The sequence below is a fragment of the Pan paniscus genome, chromosome 5, assembly GCF_029289425.2.
Source record: "Pan paniscus chromosome 5, NHGRI_mPanPan1-v2.0_pri, whole genome shotgun sequence".
NCBI classification, from domain to species: domain Eukaryota; kingdom Metazoa; phylum Chordata; class Mammalia; order Primates; family Hominidae; genus Pan; species Pan paniscus.
This window is the reverse complement of record NC_073254.2, coordinates 32,404,159-32,417,453: the sequence shown is the minus strand read 5'-3', so window position 1 is coordinate 32,417,453 and position 13,295 is coordinate 32,404,159. Positions and strand designations below refer to the sequence as shown.

Here is a 13,295-nt window from a genome sequence, read left to right as displayed (position 1 = left end):
CCAGCCTATTTGCAGTCTCTTAATATGCCCACTACCCTTTCAGCCAGTACATGAGAAAATATTTTTGGTCCCGCAGGATATAGAAGATAAGATTTTTTTTTAAATGTTTTTTAATTTTTTTGGAATCTGTCACTGAATTATATTTCAGACGCAGACACTGTGGTATTTCCGTGTTTGTGATATTTACTGTGCAGTTTGTCATTAACAACTTGCATGGAGTAGGGCGCCATAGAATTTGCCTTAGTGTTTCAGTTCAAATAGAGATCCTAATTCAAATGTCATAATTCAAATTCAAACACAGTATGCTTGTTGTAGAATTTATCAGGTTTGCTGATGATTCCTTTTTTATTAAAATTTTTGCGGGGATAATATATTGTAACAGTCTTTGCAGCTACAGAGAACAGGACAGGCCATCAGGGTATATTTCCCAAGTATCTGACTGAAAACCTAAGCAAGAGAAGTGAGACAAACCATCTAATCTGTATCCTCCCACTAACAGGCTGTGTCATTTTGGATTTCCGAGGTCCGTGTCCTTCTAAATAAAATGAGGAGATGAGACAAGAGCAGCGGTTCTCAAAGTGTGGTTGGAGAGGGGGCGGTCCTCAGACTTTCAATGATAGTCAAGGTCAAAGCTCTTTTTATAATACTAATACATCATTTGTCTTTTTCACTCTATTTCTTTCATGAGTATGGACAGGAGTTTTCCAGAGGCTACCTCACGTGTGATATTTTAACAGACTAAATGCACAGCAGCTTTGGGAATCCAGCTTTCATCTATTAAGTCAGACATTAGATTTACAAAAATGTAAAATAATGCCACTCTTCTCACTAAAAAAAATAAAAAATAAAAAGCCTGTAGGGTTAAGTAAGGACAAGATACTATCTTCTACTAAATTATGCTGCCCCAGCCAATAATTATTTTTTAAATTACAATATTTTAAAAGCTTTAGAATAATGTTGAAAAAAAGACAGCTAATTACATGATTATGCCTTATTTTAAAAGTAACGCTTTCTGGTCATGTAATTAAAAAGTATTGAAAGAAAATGTAATTGAGGCTGGGCTCAGTGGCTCATGCCTATAATCCCAGCATTTTGGGAGGCCCAGGCAGGCAAATCACCTGAGGTCAGGAGTTCGAGACCAGCCTGACCAACATAGTGAAACCCCATCTCTACTAAAGATACAACAATTAGCTGGGCATGGTGACACAGCCCTGTAATCCCAACTATTCAGGAGGCTGAGGCAGGAGAATTGCTTGAACCCAGGAGGCAGAGGTTGCAGTGAGCTGAGATTGCGCCATTGCACTCCAGCCTGGGTGACAGAGCGAGACTACGTCTCAAAAAATAAACAATAAAAGTATAAAAAATTAGCTGGGCATGGTCGTGGGCGCCTGTAATCCCAGCTGCTCGGGAGGCTGAGGCAGGAGAATCACTTGAACCCAGGAGCTGGAGGTTGCAGTGAGCTGAGACCACACCATTGCACTCCAGCCTGGGTGACAAAGCAAGATTCATCTCAAAAAAAAAAAAAAAAAAAAATGTAATTGAGTAAGTTCTTGCTCTCCTTTTCTTCTCCAAGGGCTAAAAAGAAAAAGTATGTGTGTTTGTGTGTATGCATAAAATAAAAAAAAAATATGTAAAGATGTCAGCCAGAGTTACAGTTATCAGTTACCTGAAGGCTCAACTGAGACTGGGAGAATCCACTTTTAGAGTGGATCTACTTCCTCGCTCTGTAGACCCCTCTATAGTGCTTGAATGTCCCCACAATGTGGCAGTTGGCATCCCCAGAGCAAGTGGTCCAAGACAGCAAACAGAAGCCACAGTGCCGCTTTTATGACCTGGTCTCAAGTCACACTTCACTTCCACCATAATCCGTTCATCAGCAGTGAGGTACTAAGTCCAGCCCCCACTGAAAGGGAGGGGAACTAGGCTCTTCATTTTGTGAAGAAGACTGTCAAAGGATTTGTAGACATATTTTAAAACCACCATAACTATTATGAAGTTATATACCTGAAGCCATGGGGCAAAGCAAAGCTAACTGAAACCTCTGAGTGAATTGGGAATCCAACTCCTTTATTCATAAAGAGCAGAGTCAAAAGGAAAGGCACATCCCATGGAAGACAAAGGAGATAGTAATAAAGAAAAAAATCAAAATACTAGGATTATCTGAATGTGTGACTTATAGTCAGTAATCAAACTGTACTGATATTCCTGGTGGAGGCAAATGCACTCCGTTGCTCAGGCTGAAGTGCAGTGGTGTGATCAGGCTCACTGCAGCCTCAGCCTCCTGGGTTCAAGTGATCCTCCTGCCTCAGCCTCTTTAGCAGCTGGAACCACAGGCACGGGCCACCACAACCAGCTAATTTTCTCATTTTTTATAAAGACGTAGTCTTGCCATCTCAGGACCTCTTGAGCTCTCAGGAATCTCTGACGTTGAATTCCTGAGCTCAAAGAGATCCTCCCGCCCTGGCTTCCCAAAATGCTAGGATTACAGGCGTGAGCCACCACATCTGGCCTGCCTCTATTTTTTGTTGGATTTTTCTCATTTGATTCTCTGCTTATCTGCTTCATTAGAGACACAAGCATACCAATATATTTTATGACTTTGGTCAAAATAGGAAATTCAGACACATCTTTACTTATTAAGGCACAAGATATTAACAATTAGATTTAGGAATAAAACTGTCAACAAAAGGAGTTTATGAAGATAGGCTTTTTTGCTGAAGATATTGAAAGATCGGATTTTTTATTATTAAGATGTGTTACACATCCAAATGTTTCAGAATAAGCAAGGGTTCAAGGCTCTTGAAGCTTGTAAAATGAAATTTTAAATCTAAAGCTGGCTAACTGGAAAAAGAAACGTAAAGGGATTTACGAAGCTTAAAAGTTTTCTGTAAAAAATAAATTTAAAAAATTTAATGAAACTTAGAAGTTTTCTCTTAAAAAATAAAAAGGATTTAAAAGAAGAGTTTGAAAAGGAAAACAAGCTAACAAAAAATAAAATGTAAAAATACACGAATTATCAAAAACTGGTACAGATATGTAGAAAAGGATTCCTGATCAGTTTCTTCCTGTTTAGGCTCTTGCAGGTAAATATTCAATATAAACTCAGCCTCAGAGCTCCTTTTCCCCTCTTGAAGTCTGTCCTCTGAGCCCCATGCTTCTAAGGATGGGTCTGGAAGGTTCCTTTTGTTATCCTGTTGGCCAGGGTAGCACCTGTAATCTGTCGTCTTCTGCTAGTTTCTGCTGACCCTGGTTGAGGAGAAGTTTTCTCATAGAATTTTTGGTCATAGACTTCTGTCCTGGCCTCACTCACCACTGATGTCAATAATGGTCTGTCCTCCAGGAAACTTTCTGCAGGACAATTGCCTGGCAAACTCTGCTTATAGCTTTTCCCACTTGCCTTGCACTGGTACTTATGAGGCTCAGCTGCCCTTGCCCCTGGCTCCAGCTCTGGGCTGTCCAGCACACAGCCCCTGCCATGGCACCCCTGTACCGTGCCTATGCTGTCGTGAACCTGGACAGTCACAGTGACTCTTAATTTTCAGCTTTCTTGGCCAGGCACAGTGGCTCGTGCCTGTTACCCCAGTATTTGGGAGGCCGAGGTAGGTGGATCACCTGAGGTCAGGAGTTCAAGACCAGCCTGGCCAACATGATGGAACCCCATCTCCACTAAAAATACAAAAAAAATTAGCCAGGTGTGATGGTAGGCACCTGTAATTCCAGCTACTCGGGAGGCTGAGGCAGGAGAATGACTTGAACCCGGGAGGCAGAGGTTGCAGTGAGCCAAGATTGCGCTATTGCACTCCAGCCTGAGCGACAAGACCAAGACTCCATCTCAAAAAATTTCAGCTTTCTTCTTGCATTACTCATGGGTCTTTCAGGAACTCATCCATGCCTCAAAGAGGACCAACTGAATGTTTTCTGGAGCCTATATATTCCTTCCATTCTGTCAAAACAAGACTGGAAGGGTGCCAATAGGAAGAAGCAAAGCACCAGCCCATGCTGTCTCAATTTCTCTCTCAAACTATCTGAGCCTCAAAAAGTGTTGCTCATATCTAACTCCTCACCTCAGCCCAAGGTGTAGAGCACTGGGTCTCCTCTTATGGACTAAGATGCATCCTTACTCCAGTCTCAACCTCCTGATTCTCTCTGCCTCATTTTTCTCTTCCCCTTCCCTAATTTCTCCTTTCTCCTTCCCTTCTTGTCTCAGAGGAACTACCCTTAGATCACAGAGCCATACTCTCTACACTCTGGCTTATAACAAAATACTGACTTCCAAGCTTTTTTTTTTTTTTTTCTGTTCTTTTCTTTTCTTCATAATAGAGATAAGGCCTCGCTATGTTCCTCGGGCTTGTCTTGAACTCCTGGGCTCAAGCAGTATTCCTGCCACAACCTCATAAAGTGCTGGGATCACAGGTGTCACGATGCCCAGCCCTGATTTTTTTTTTTTTTTTTTCCTAAGAGATGAAGTCTCAAGCCAGGCACAGTGACTTACGCCTGTAATCCCAGCACTTTGGAGGCGGAGGTGGGTGGATCACTTGAGGTCAGGAGTTTGAGACCAGCCTGGCCAACATAATGAAACCCTATCTCTACTAAAAACACAAAAATTAGCCAGGTGGGGTGGCCCACGCCTGTAATCCCAGCTACTCGGGAGGCTGAGGTGAGAAAATCACTTAAACCCAGGAGGCAGAGGTTGCTGTGAGCCAAGATGGTACCACTGCACTCCAGCCTGGGCAGCAGAGTAAGATTCTGTCTCAAAAAATATATAAAAAATATTTCCACTGCATTGCTATTTATTAAATGTAAGGGATTTAATATGCATTGCTCACATAATCATTCCAACAGCCCTGTGAGGTAGATACTGTCATTAACCCCATTTTACAGATGCGGAAATTGTGTCTCAAAGGGGTTAAGGATCTGTCAGGATTACAGAGTATCACTTAATATGAGCTTACAAAAAAACAACAACAAGGCCGGGCACCGTGGTTCACGCCTGTAATCCCAGCACTTTGGGAGGCTGAGGCGGACAGATCATGAGGTCAGGAGATCGAGACCATCCTGGCTAACACGGTGAAACCCCATCTCTACTAAAAAATACAAAAAATTAGCCAGGCATGGTGGCGAGCGCCTGTAGTCCCAGCTACTTGGGAGGCTGAGGCGAGAGAATGGCATGAACCCGGAGGGCAGGGCTTGCAGTGAGCCGAGATTGTGCCACTGCACTCCAGCCTAGGTGACAGAGCAAGACTCCATCTCAAAAAACAACAACAGAAGATCACAAAGGGCCAGGCGCGGTGGCTCACACCTGTAATCCCAGCACTTTGGGAAGCCGAGATCAGGAGTTCATAACCAGCCTGGCCAACATGGTGAAACCCCATCTCTACGAAAAAAACAAAAATTAGCTGAGTGTGGTGGCACACGCCTGTAATCCCAGCTACTCAGGAGGCTGAGGCAGGAGAATCGCTTGAACCCAGGAGGTGGAGGTTGCAGTAAGCCTAGATCGTGCCACTGCACTCCAGCCTGGGCAACAGAGTGAGACTGTCAAAAAAAAAAAAAAAAAAAAAAAAGATCACAAAGACCAGAAAGGGAAGGAACTAGGCTTCAAATCCCGGAAAACTGTCTGCATAAGAATCTGTCAGTCTCAGCCGGGCGCGGTGGCTCATGCCTGTAATCCCAGCACTTTGGGAGGCCGAGGTGGGTGGATCATTGAGGTCAGGAGTTCAAGACAAGCCTGGCTAACATTTTGAAACCCCATCTCTACTAAAGATAGAAAACTTAGGCGGGGCGTGTAGCTCACACCTGTAATCCCAGCACTTTGGGAGGCCAAGGCGGGCGGATCATGAAGTTAGGAGATTGAGACCATCCTGGCCAACGTGGTGAAACCCCATCTCTACTAAAAATACAAAAAAACTAGCTGGGCTTGGTGGCACAAGCCTGTAGTCCCAGCTACTCGGGAGGCTAAGGCAGGAGAAGCACTTGAACCCGGGAGTCGAAGGTTGCAGTGAGCTGACATTGCGTCACTGCACTCCAGCCTGGCAACAGAGTGAGACTCTGCCTCAAAATAAATAAATAAATAAATAAGCCAGGCGCGGTGGCTCACGCCTGTAATCCCAGCACTTTGGAAGGCCGAGGCGGGGGATCACGAGGTCAGGAGATCGAGACCATCCTGGCTAACATGGTGAAATCCTGTCTCCAGTAAAAATACAAAAAATTAGCTGGGCATGGTTGTGGGCACCTGTAGTCCCAGGTACTTGGGAGGCTGAAGCAGGAGAATGGCGTGAACCCGGGAAGCAGAGCTTGTAGTGAGCTGAGATTGCGCCACTGCCCTCCAGCCTGGGCGACAGAGCGAGACTCCGTCTCAAAAAAAAAAAAAAAAAAATACAAAAATTAGCCAGGCGTGGTGATGGGCGCCTGTAGTCCCAGCTTCTCGGGAGGCAGAAGCAGAAGAATCGCTTGAACCCAGGAGGCGGAGATTGCAGTGAGCCAGGATCACGCCACTGCACTCCAGCCTGGGTGACAGAGCGAGACTCTGTCTCAAAAAAAAAAAAAGTCAGTCTCAAAATCTTGTTCAGAAGAACTGCATAGAACTGTATAGTGGCTGCCACAGTTATACTTGACTTAGTTTTGAATTTTCTGCAGAAAAGGAAAAACTGCAGGAGTGGCATTCCTCCTTTCTGGGCAGCTCTGATACTTTGCTGTTTGTTTCCCCCTTATCTGGTGATCTCCAGCCTTTAAGGTGATAAAATGTAGCTCTTGACTAAAGATTGGGGCATCCCTGTCACAGATTCAGTATATAGACAGGAAAGATCATTCTTTTTTTTGAGACACAGCTTCACTCTGTTGCCCGGGCTGGAGTGCAGTGGCATGATCTTGCCTCACTATAACCTCCACCTCTTGTGTTCAAGCGATTCTCATGCCTCAGCCTCCCAAGTAGCTGGGATTACAGACGTGTGTCACCATGCCAGGCTAATTTTTTGTATTTTTAGTAGACACAGGGTTTCACCATGTTGGCCAGGTTAGTCTTCAACTCCTGGGCTCAAGTGATCCACCCGCCTCGGCCTCCCAAAGCGCTGGGATTACAGGCGTGAGCCACTGCGCCCGGCCAGGTAAGATCATTCTTTAAAACACACACACACACACACACTTGAGAAAATAAGCTTATTCTAAAATGTAGTAAAGGCTGGGTGCGGTGGCTCATGCCTGTAATCCCAGCACTTTGGGAGACCAAGGCGGGCGAATCACCTGAGGTCAGGAGTTTGAGACCAGCCTGGCCAACATGGTGAAACCGTCTCTACTAAAAATACAAAAATTAGCCAGGCATGGTGGTACGTGCCTGTAATCCCAGCTACTCGGGAGGCTGAGGCAGGAGAATGGCTTGAACCCAGGAGGCGGAGGTTGCAGTTAGCTGAGATTGCACCATTGCACTCCAGCCTGAAGAAGAGCAAGGCTCCGTCTAAAGAAAAAAAAATAGCCGGGCGTGGTGGCTCACGCCTGTAATCCCAGCACTTTGGGAGGCCGAGGTGGGCGGATCACAAGGTCAGGAGATCAAGACCATCCTGACTAACACAGTGAAACCCCGTCTCTACTAAAAATACAAAACAAATTAGCCAGGCGTGGTGGCGGGCGCCTGTAGTCCAGCTACTCAGGAGGCTGACGCAGGAGAATGGCGTGAACCCGGGAGGCGGAGCTTGCAGTGAGCCGAGATTGCGCCACCGCACTCCAGCCTGGGCGACAGAGCAAGACTCCATCTCAAAAAAAAAAAAAAGTAAAAATATAATATGAAAGGGAGCATCACTCCTCACTCATAAAGCGTGAGGTGTGCCGCACAGTGACTTCCTTCTAAAAAGTATGGAAAAGGGAAAATGTAACTTTGTAGTAGAGAAACTTGACAAACACGACTTCAGGTGATCAAAGTCAACATCAACAGTGATAAGTCATGTAGACAGTATGTACCATTGACACCATGTGATACAAATGGCACTTCACCAATGTGATTTTCCTCCCCAAACCCATAACCCCAGTCTAATTATGAGAAAAACATCAGGCTTACAATACACCTTAGGAAACTCCTCAAACATGTCAGACATCAAAATCAAGTAAAGTCTGAGATACCATCACAGCCAGGAGGAGCCTAAGAAGACAGGACAATTAAATGTAGTGTGACAGCCTACATGGGATCCTGGAACAGAAAAAGGGAATTAGGTAAAAACTAAGAAATTGGCCGGGCGCAGTGGCTCATGCCTGTAATCCTAGCACTTTGGGAGGCTGAAGCAGGTGGATCACAAGGTCAGGAGTTCAAGACCAGACTGGCCAAGATGGTAAAACCCCATCTCTACCAGAAATACAAAAATTAGCCAGGCGTGGTGGTGGGTGCCTGGAATCCCAGCTACTCAGGAGGCTGAGGCAGAGAATTGCTTTAACCCTGGAGGCAGAGGTTGCAGTGAGCCAAGGTCACACCACTGCACCCCAGCCTAGGCGACAGAGCTAGACTCCATCTCAAAAAAAAAAAACCTAAGAAATTAACTGTGAAGTTTAGTCTCGTGTGTGTGTGTGTGTGTGTGTGTTAAATGAGTTAAAACCATTTGGGGTCTTCTTGTGTTTGTTTGTTTTTTGAGACGAAGTCTCGCTGAGGTGGGAGGATCACTTGAGCCCAGGAGGCTGAGGCTGCAGTGAGCTGCAGTGAGATTGTGCTACTGCACTCCAGCCTGAGTGAGAGAGCAAGACCCTGTCTCAAACATACATAATTTTAGAAATAAAAATTAAAAAAAAAAGCTCTCACAGTAACCTAGAAGATATGGGTTTGAATTGGCTTGATGAAGGCAGAATGGAAGTGACATATTAGAGATATGTTTTATAGTGACTGCTGAAATATGGGGGATGAATACTAGCTTAGGGTGTTGGGACTAATGGCATTAGCTGATATTAGGAATGCAGGAGAAAGAACATCTTTGAATGGCAAGATAATTGATGTTTTGGACAAGTGCTCAGTAAAGGTAAGTAGCTTTTCTCTCAGAGATACTTTCTACCCCTATATTGTTTCAATTCACCTGTTCTTTGACTTCTTCCTCCTTCTTCCTTACTATGCAGGAAAAACAAACCAGACACAGCTTTTTTTTTTTTTTTTTTTTTTTTTTTGAGGCAAAGTCTCGCTCTGTCACCCAGGCTGGAGTGCAGTGGCATGATCTCGGCTCACTGTAACCTCCACCTCCCGTGTTCAAACGATTCTCCTCCTTCAACCTCCCGAGTAGCTGGGACAACAGGCGCGCACCGCCACACCCGACTAATTTTTGTATTTTTAGTAGAGACAGGATTTCATCATATTGGCCAGGCTGGTCTCGAACTCCTGACCTCATGATCCACCTGCCTTGGCCTCCTAAAGTGCTGGGATTACAGGCCTGAGCCAACTTGCCCAGTCCTGGCACAGCTTGATTATATGTTATGATTCATTTTCATCAATAGCCAACTTTATTATCAGTTTCGAAACCTAATCTCCCTGCCTCTAACCTCTCACTTTTCCCATTCTGCATATATGTCTACTATGTAGAATGTCTTTTACATGCATTATCTCATCTTACAAATTGGAACAATTTGTAAGATAAACATTTTCATATCCATTTTATAAATGAAGAAAAGAAGTTTGAGAAAATTGCTCAAAGTCAGACAGTAGGTGAGTGGCAGCACCAGGCCATAAGTCTATCTGACTTCAAAGGCAAGCTCTAGGCAGGGCGGGGTGGCTCACACTTGTAATCCCAGCACTTTAGGAGGCCAAGGCAGGCAGATCACTTGAGATCAGGAGTTCAAGACCAACCTGGCCAACATGGTGAAATCCCATTTCTACTAAAAATACAAAAAATTAGCTGGGCATGGTGGCAGATGCCTATAATGCAAGCCACTCAGGAGGCTGAGGCAGGAGAATCGTTTGAACCCGAGAGGCGGAGGTTGCAGTGAGCTGACATTGTGCCACTGCACTCCAGCCTGGGTGACAGAGCGAGACTCTGCCTCAAAAAAAAAAAAAAAAAAAAAGCAAGCTCTAGTTCCATTAAACCATGCTAAGTCCAGCTTGATTTGACTCCAAGCTACCTTTTTGGGCCTGCTTCTTACTGATCATACCCTCTCTCCAGACTCACTGTACTACTTTAAGATCTTTATTTTATTATTTTTTTTTTAGACAGGGTCCCACTCTCTTGCACAGGCTAGAGTACAGTGGCATGATCGTGGCTCACTGCAATCTTGACCTTCTGGGCTTAAGTAATCCTGCCACCTCAGCCTACCGAGTAGCTGAGACCATAGGCCCATGCCACCATGCCCAGCTAATTTTTGTATTTTTTGTAGAGACAGAGTTTCATCATGTTGCCCAGGCTGGTCTTGAACTCCTAGGCTCAAGTGATGCACCCACTTCTACCTCCCAAAGTGCAGGGATTACAGGCGTGAGTTACCACACCCAGCCTTTAATATCTTTAATGGGCTCATGCCTGTAATCCTAATGAGAGGTGACAGCGTGCTGGCAGTCCTCACAGCCCTCACTCGCTCTCGGCGCCTCCTCTGCCTGGGCTCCCACTTTGGCGGCACTTGAGCCCTTCACCCCACCGCTGCACTGTGGGAGCCCCTTTCTGGGCTGGCAGAGGGCGGAGCCGGCTCCCTCAGCTTGCAGGGAGGTGTGGAGGGAGAGGCGCGAGCGGGAACCAGGGCTGCGTGCGGCGCTTGCGGACCAGCTGGAGTTCCGGGTGGGCGCGGGCTTGGCGGGCCCCACACTCGGAGCAGCCGGCCAGCTCTGCCGGCCCGGGGCAATGAGTGACTTAGCACCCGGGCCAGCGGCTACGGAGGGTGTACTGGATCCCCCAGCAGTGCCAGCCCACCGGCGCTGCGCTCGATTTCTCGCCGAGCCTTAACTGCCTTCCCACGGGGCAGAGCTCGGGACCTGCAGCCCGCCATGCCTGAGCCTCCCACCCCCTCCGTGAGCTCCTGCGCGGCCGAGCCTCCCCTACGAGTGCCACCCCCTGCTCTACAGTGCCCAGTCCATCGACCACCCAAGGGCTGAGGAGTGCGAGCGCAGGGCGCGGTACTGGCAGGCAGCTCCACCTGCAGCTCTGGTGCGGGATCCACTGGGTGAAGCCAGCTGGGCTCCTGAGTCTGGTGGGGACGTGGAGAACCTTTATGTCTAGCTCAGGGATTGTAAATACACCAATCGGCACTCTGTATCTAGCTCAAGGTTTGTAAACACACCAATCAGCACCCTGTGTCTAGCTCGGGGTTTGTGAATGCACCAATCGACACTCTGTATCTAGCTGCTCTGGTGGGGCCTTGGAGAACCTTCATGTCTAGCTCAGGGATTGTAAATACACCAATCCGCACTCTGTATCTAGCCCAAGGTTTGTAACCACACCAATCAGCACCCTGTGTCTAGCTCAGGGTTTGTGAGTGCACCAATCGACACTCTGTATCTAGCTAATCTGGTGGGGTCTTGGAGAACCTTTGTGTCCACACTCTGTATCTAGCTAATCTGGTGGGGACCTAGAGAACCTTTGTGTCTAGCTCAGGGATTGTAAACGCACCAATCAGCGCCCTGTCAAAACAGACCACTGGGCTCTACCAATCAGCAGGATGTGAGTGGGGCCCGATAAGAGAATAAAAGCAGGCTGCCCGAGCCAGCAGTGGCAAGTCCTGGGGTCCTTTTCCATCCTGTGGAAGCTTTGTTCTTTTGCTTTCTGTGATAGATGTTGCTGTTGCTCACCCTTTGGAGCCGCACTGCTTTTTATGAGCCATAACACTCACCATGAAGGTCTGCAGCCTCACTCTTGGAGACAGTGAGACCACGAGCCCACCGGGAATGAACGAATAACTTCAGACACGCTACCTTAAGAGCTGTAACACGCACTGTGAAGGTCTGCAGCTTCACTCCTGAGCCAGCGAGACCACAAACCCACCAGAAGGAAGAACCTCCAAACACATCCAAACATCAGAAGGAACAAACTCCAGACGTGCCACCTTAAGAGCTGTAACAATCACTGCAGGGGGTCCTCAGCTTCATTCTTGAAGGCAGTGAGACCAACGAACCCACCAATTCCGGACCCACTTAACACTTTGCAAGGGTGTGCTGCAAAGGATCATTTGAGCCTAGGAGGTCACAGCTACAGTGAGCTATGATCACAGCACTGCGCTCCAGCTCCAGCTGGGGTGACAGAACAAGACCCTATCTCTTCAAAAAAAAAAAAAAAAATCCAAACTATGCTTATATAGATCTCAAAAACTCATGCTTTTCCAGCAGTCTGAATGCTCTCCCTCCTAAGCCAAGATCCTCCTCATCCTTCAAGGCCTAGCTAAAAAGCCAACTACTCAAAATAGCTTTCCCTCTTCATTTTTCTTCAGTATTTGGATTTCCTCTCAAAAGTTTATTTTCCATTGCAGTTGTTTTCATGTTTAGCTTAACCAATTAAACTCAGTTCCTCTTCCATACTTCACTAACCTTTCTTTGCCCAAAATTAAGTACAGGGTTTTTGCATATGAAAAGTTCTTAGATGTATGTCACATTTTAATGTTTTCAAGTTTAAAAATAGCTGGTGTGGGTTTAACTTAGTTTATGCTACCAGTTTGCTCATTTTAATTAAAGAGTGAATTAGTTAATAGAAGGAAAGGTCCCAAAAATGCAACAATACAATGTCTTCTCATCAGTCAATTAATGAAAGCATAAAATCAAGATAGAAATGAATATGTGCACTCTCAAATTAGGCATCGTTCCGAAACAGTTGTAAATCAGTTGATAGGAACTGAGGCAATTTTTTCTCTCTGTGCCACAGATCAGTGACCCCAAGGAAAGTTGCCTAATCCAGGGGATGTATAAGATCATAAGATCATTCACTGGGATTTGGAAAGAAAATATTAGGTTTTCTCACTCTGTTTTGCCTCAGTTATTTGGTTATATCCTTTACATGTACCATAATTATAATTATAGTAGCTTTACAGCGTACTTTAAAAGTTGTTAAGGTAAGTCTCCCCTTCACTTTTTTTTTTTTTTTTGAGACAGCGTTTCACTCTGTCACCCAGGCTGGCACAAAGCTTACTGCATCCTCGACCTCCTAGGCTCAAGCAATCCTCCCACCTCAGCCTCCCAGGTAGCTGGGACTACAGGTGCATACCACCACACCAAGCTAATTTTTGTATTTTTGTAGAGAAAGTTTCTCACTATGTTACCCAGGCTGATCTCAAACTCCTGGGCTCAGGTGATCCTCCTGCCTCGGCCTCCCAAAGTGCTGGGATTACAAGCTCAAGCCCACCACACCTGGCCTTCACTATTCTTTTTTAAA

At 45.9% G+C, this 13,295-nt stretch overlaps 1 protein-coding gene across 1 annotated transcript in view; it reads left to right on the top strand.

The window, feature by feature from the left end:
• The window catches only part of KIF13A (kinesin family member 13A), a 243,532-nt gene extending 231,074 nt beyond the window's left edge, over positions 1–12,458 (top strand). Inside the window, exon 38 of the mRNA XM_063604760.1 lies at positions 11,709–12,458. Within this exon, the coding sequence (XP_063460830.1) occupies positions 11,709–11,759 (51 nt within the window). The 3' untranslated portion in view covers positions 11,760–12,458. The remainder of the gene's footprint in view (positions 1–11,708) is intronic.
• Positions 12,459–13,295: the final 837 nt, after the last annotated feature.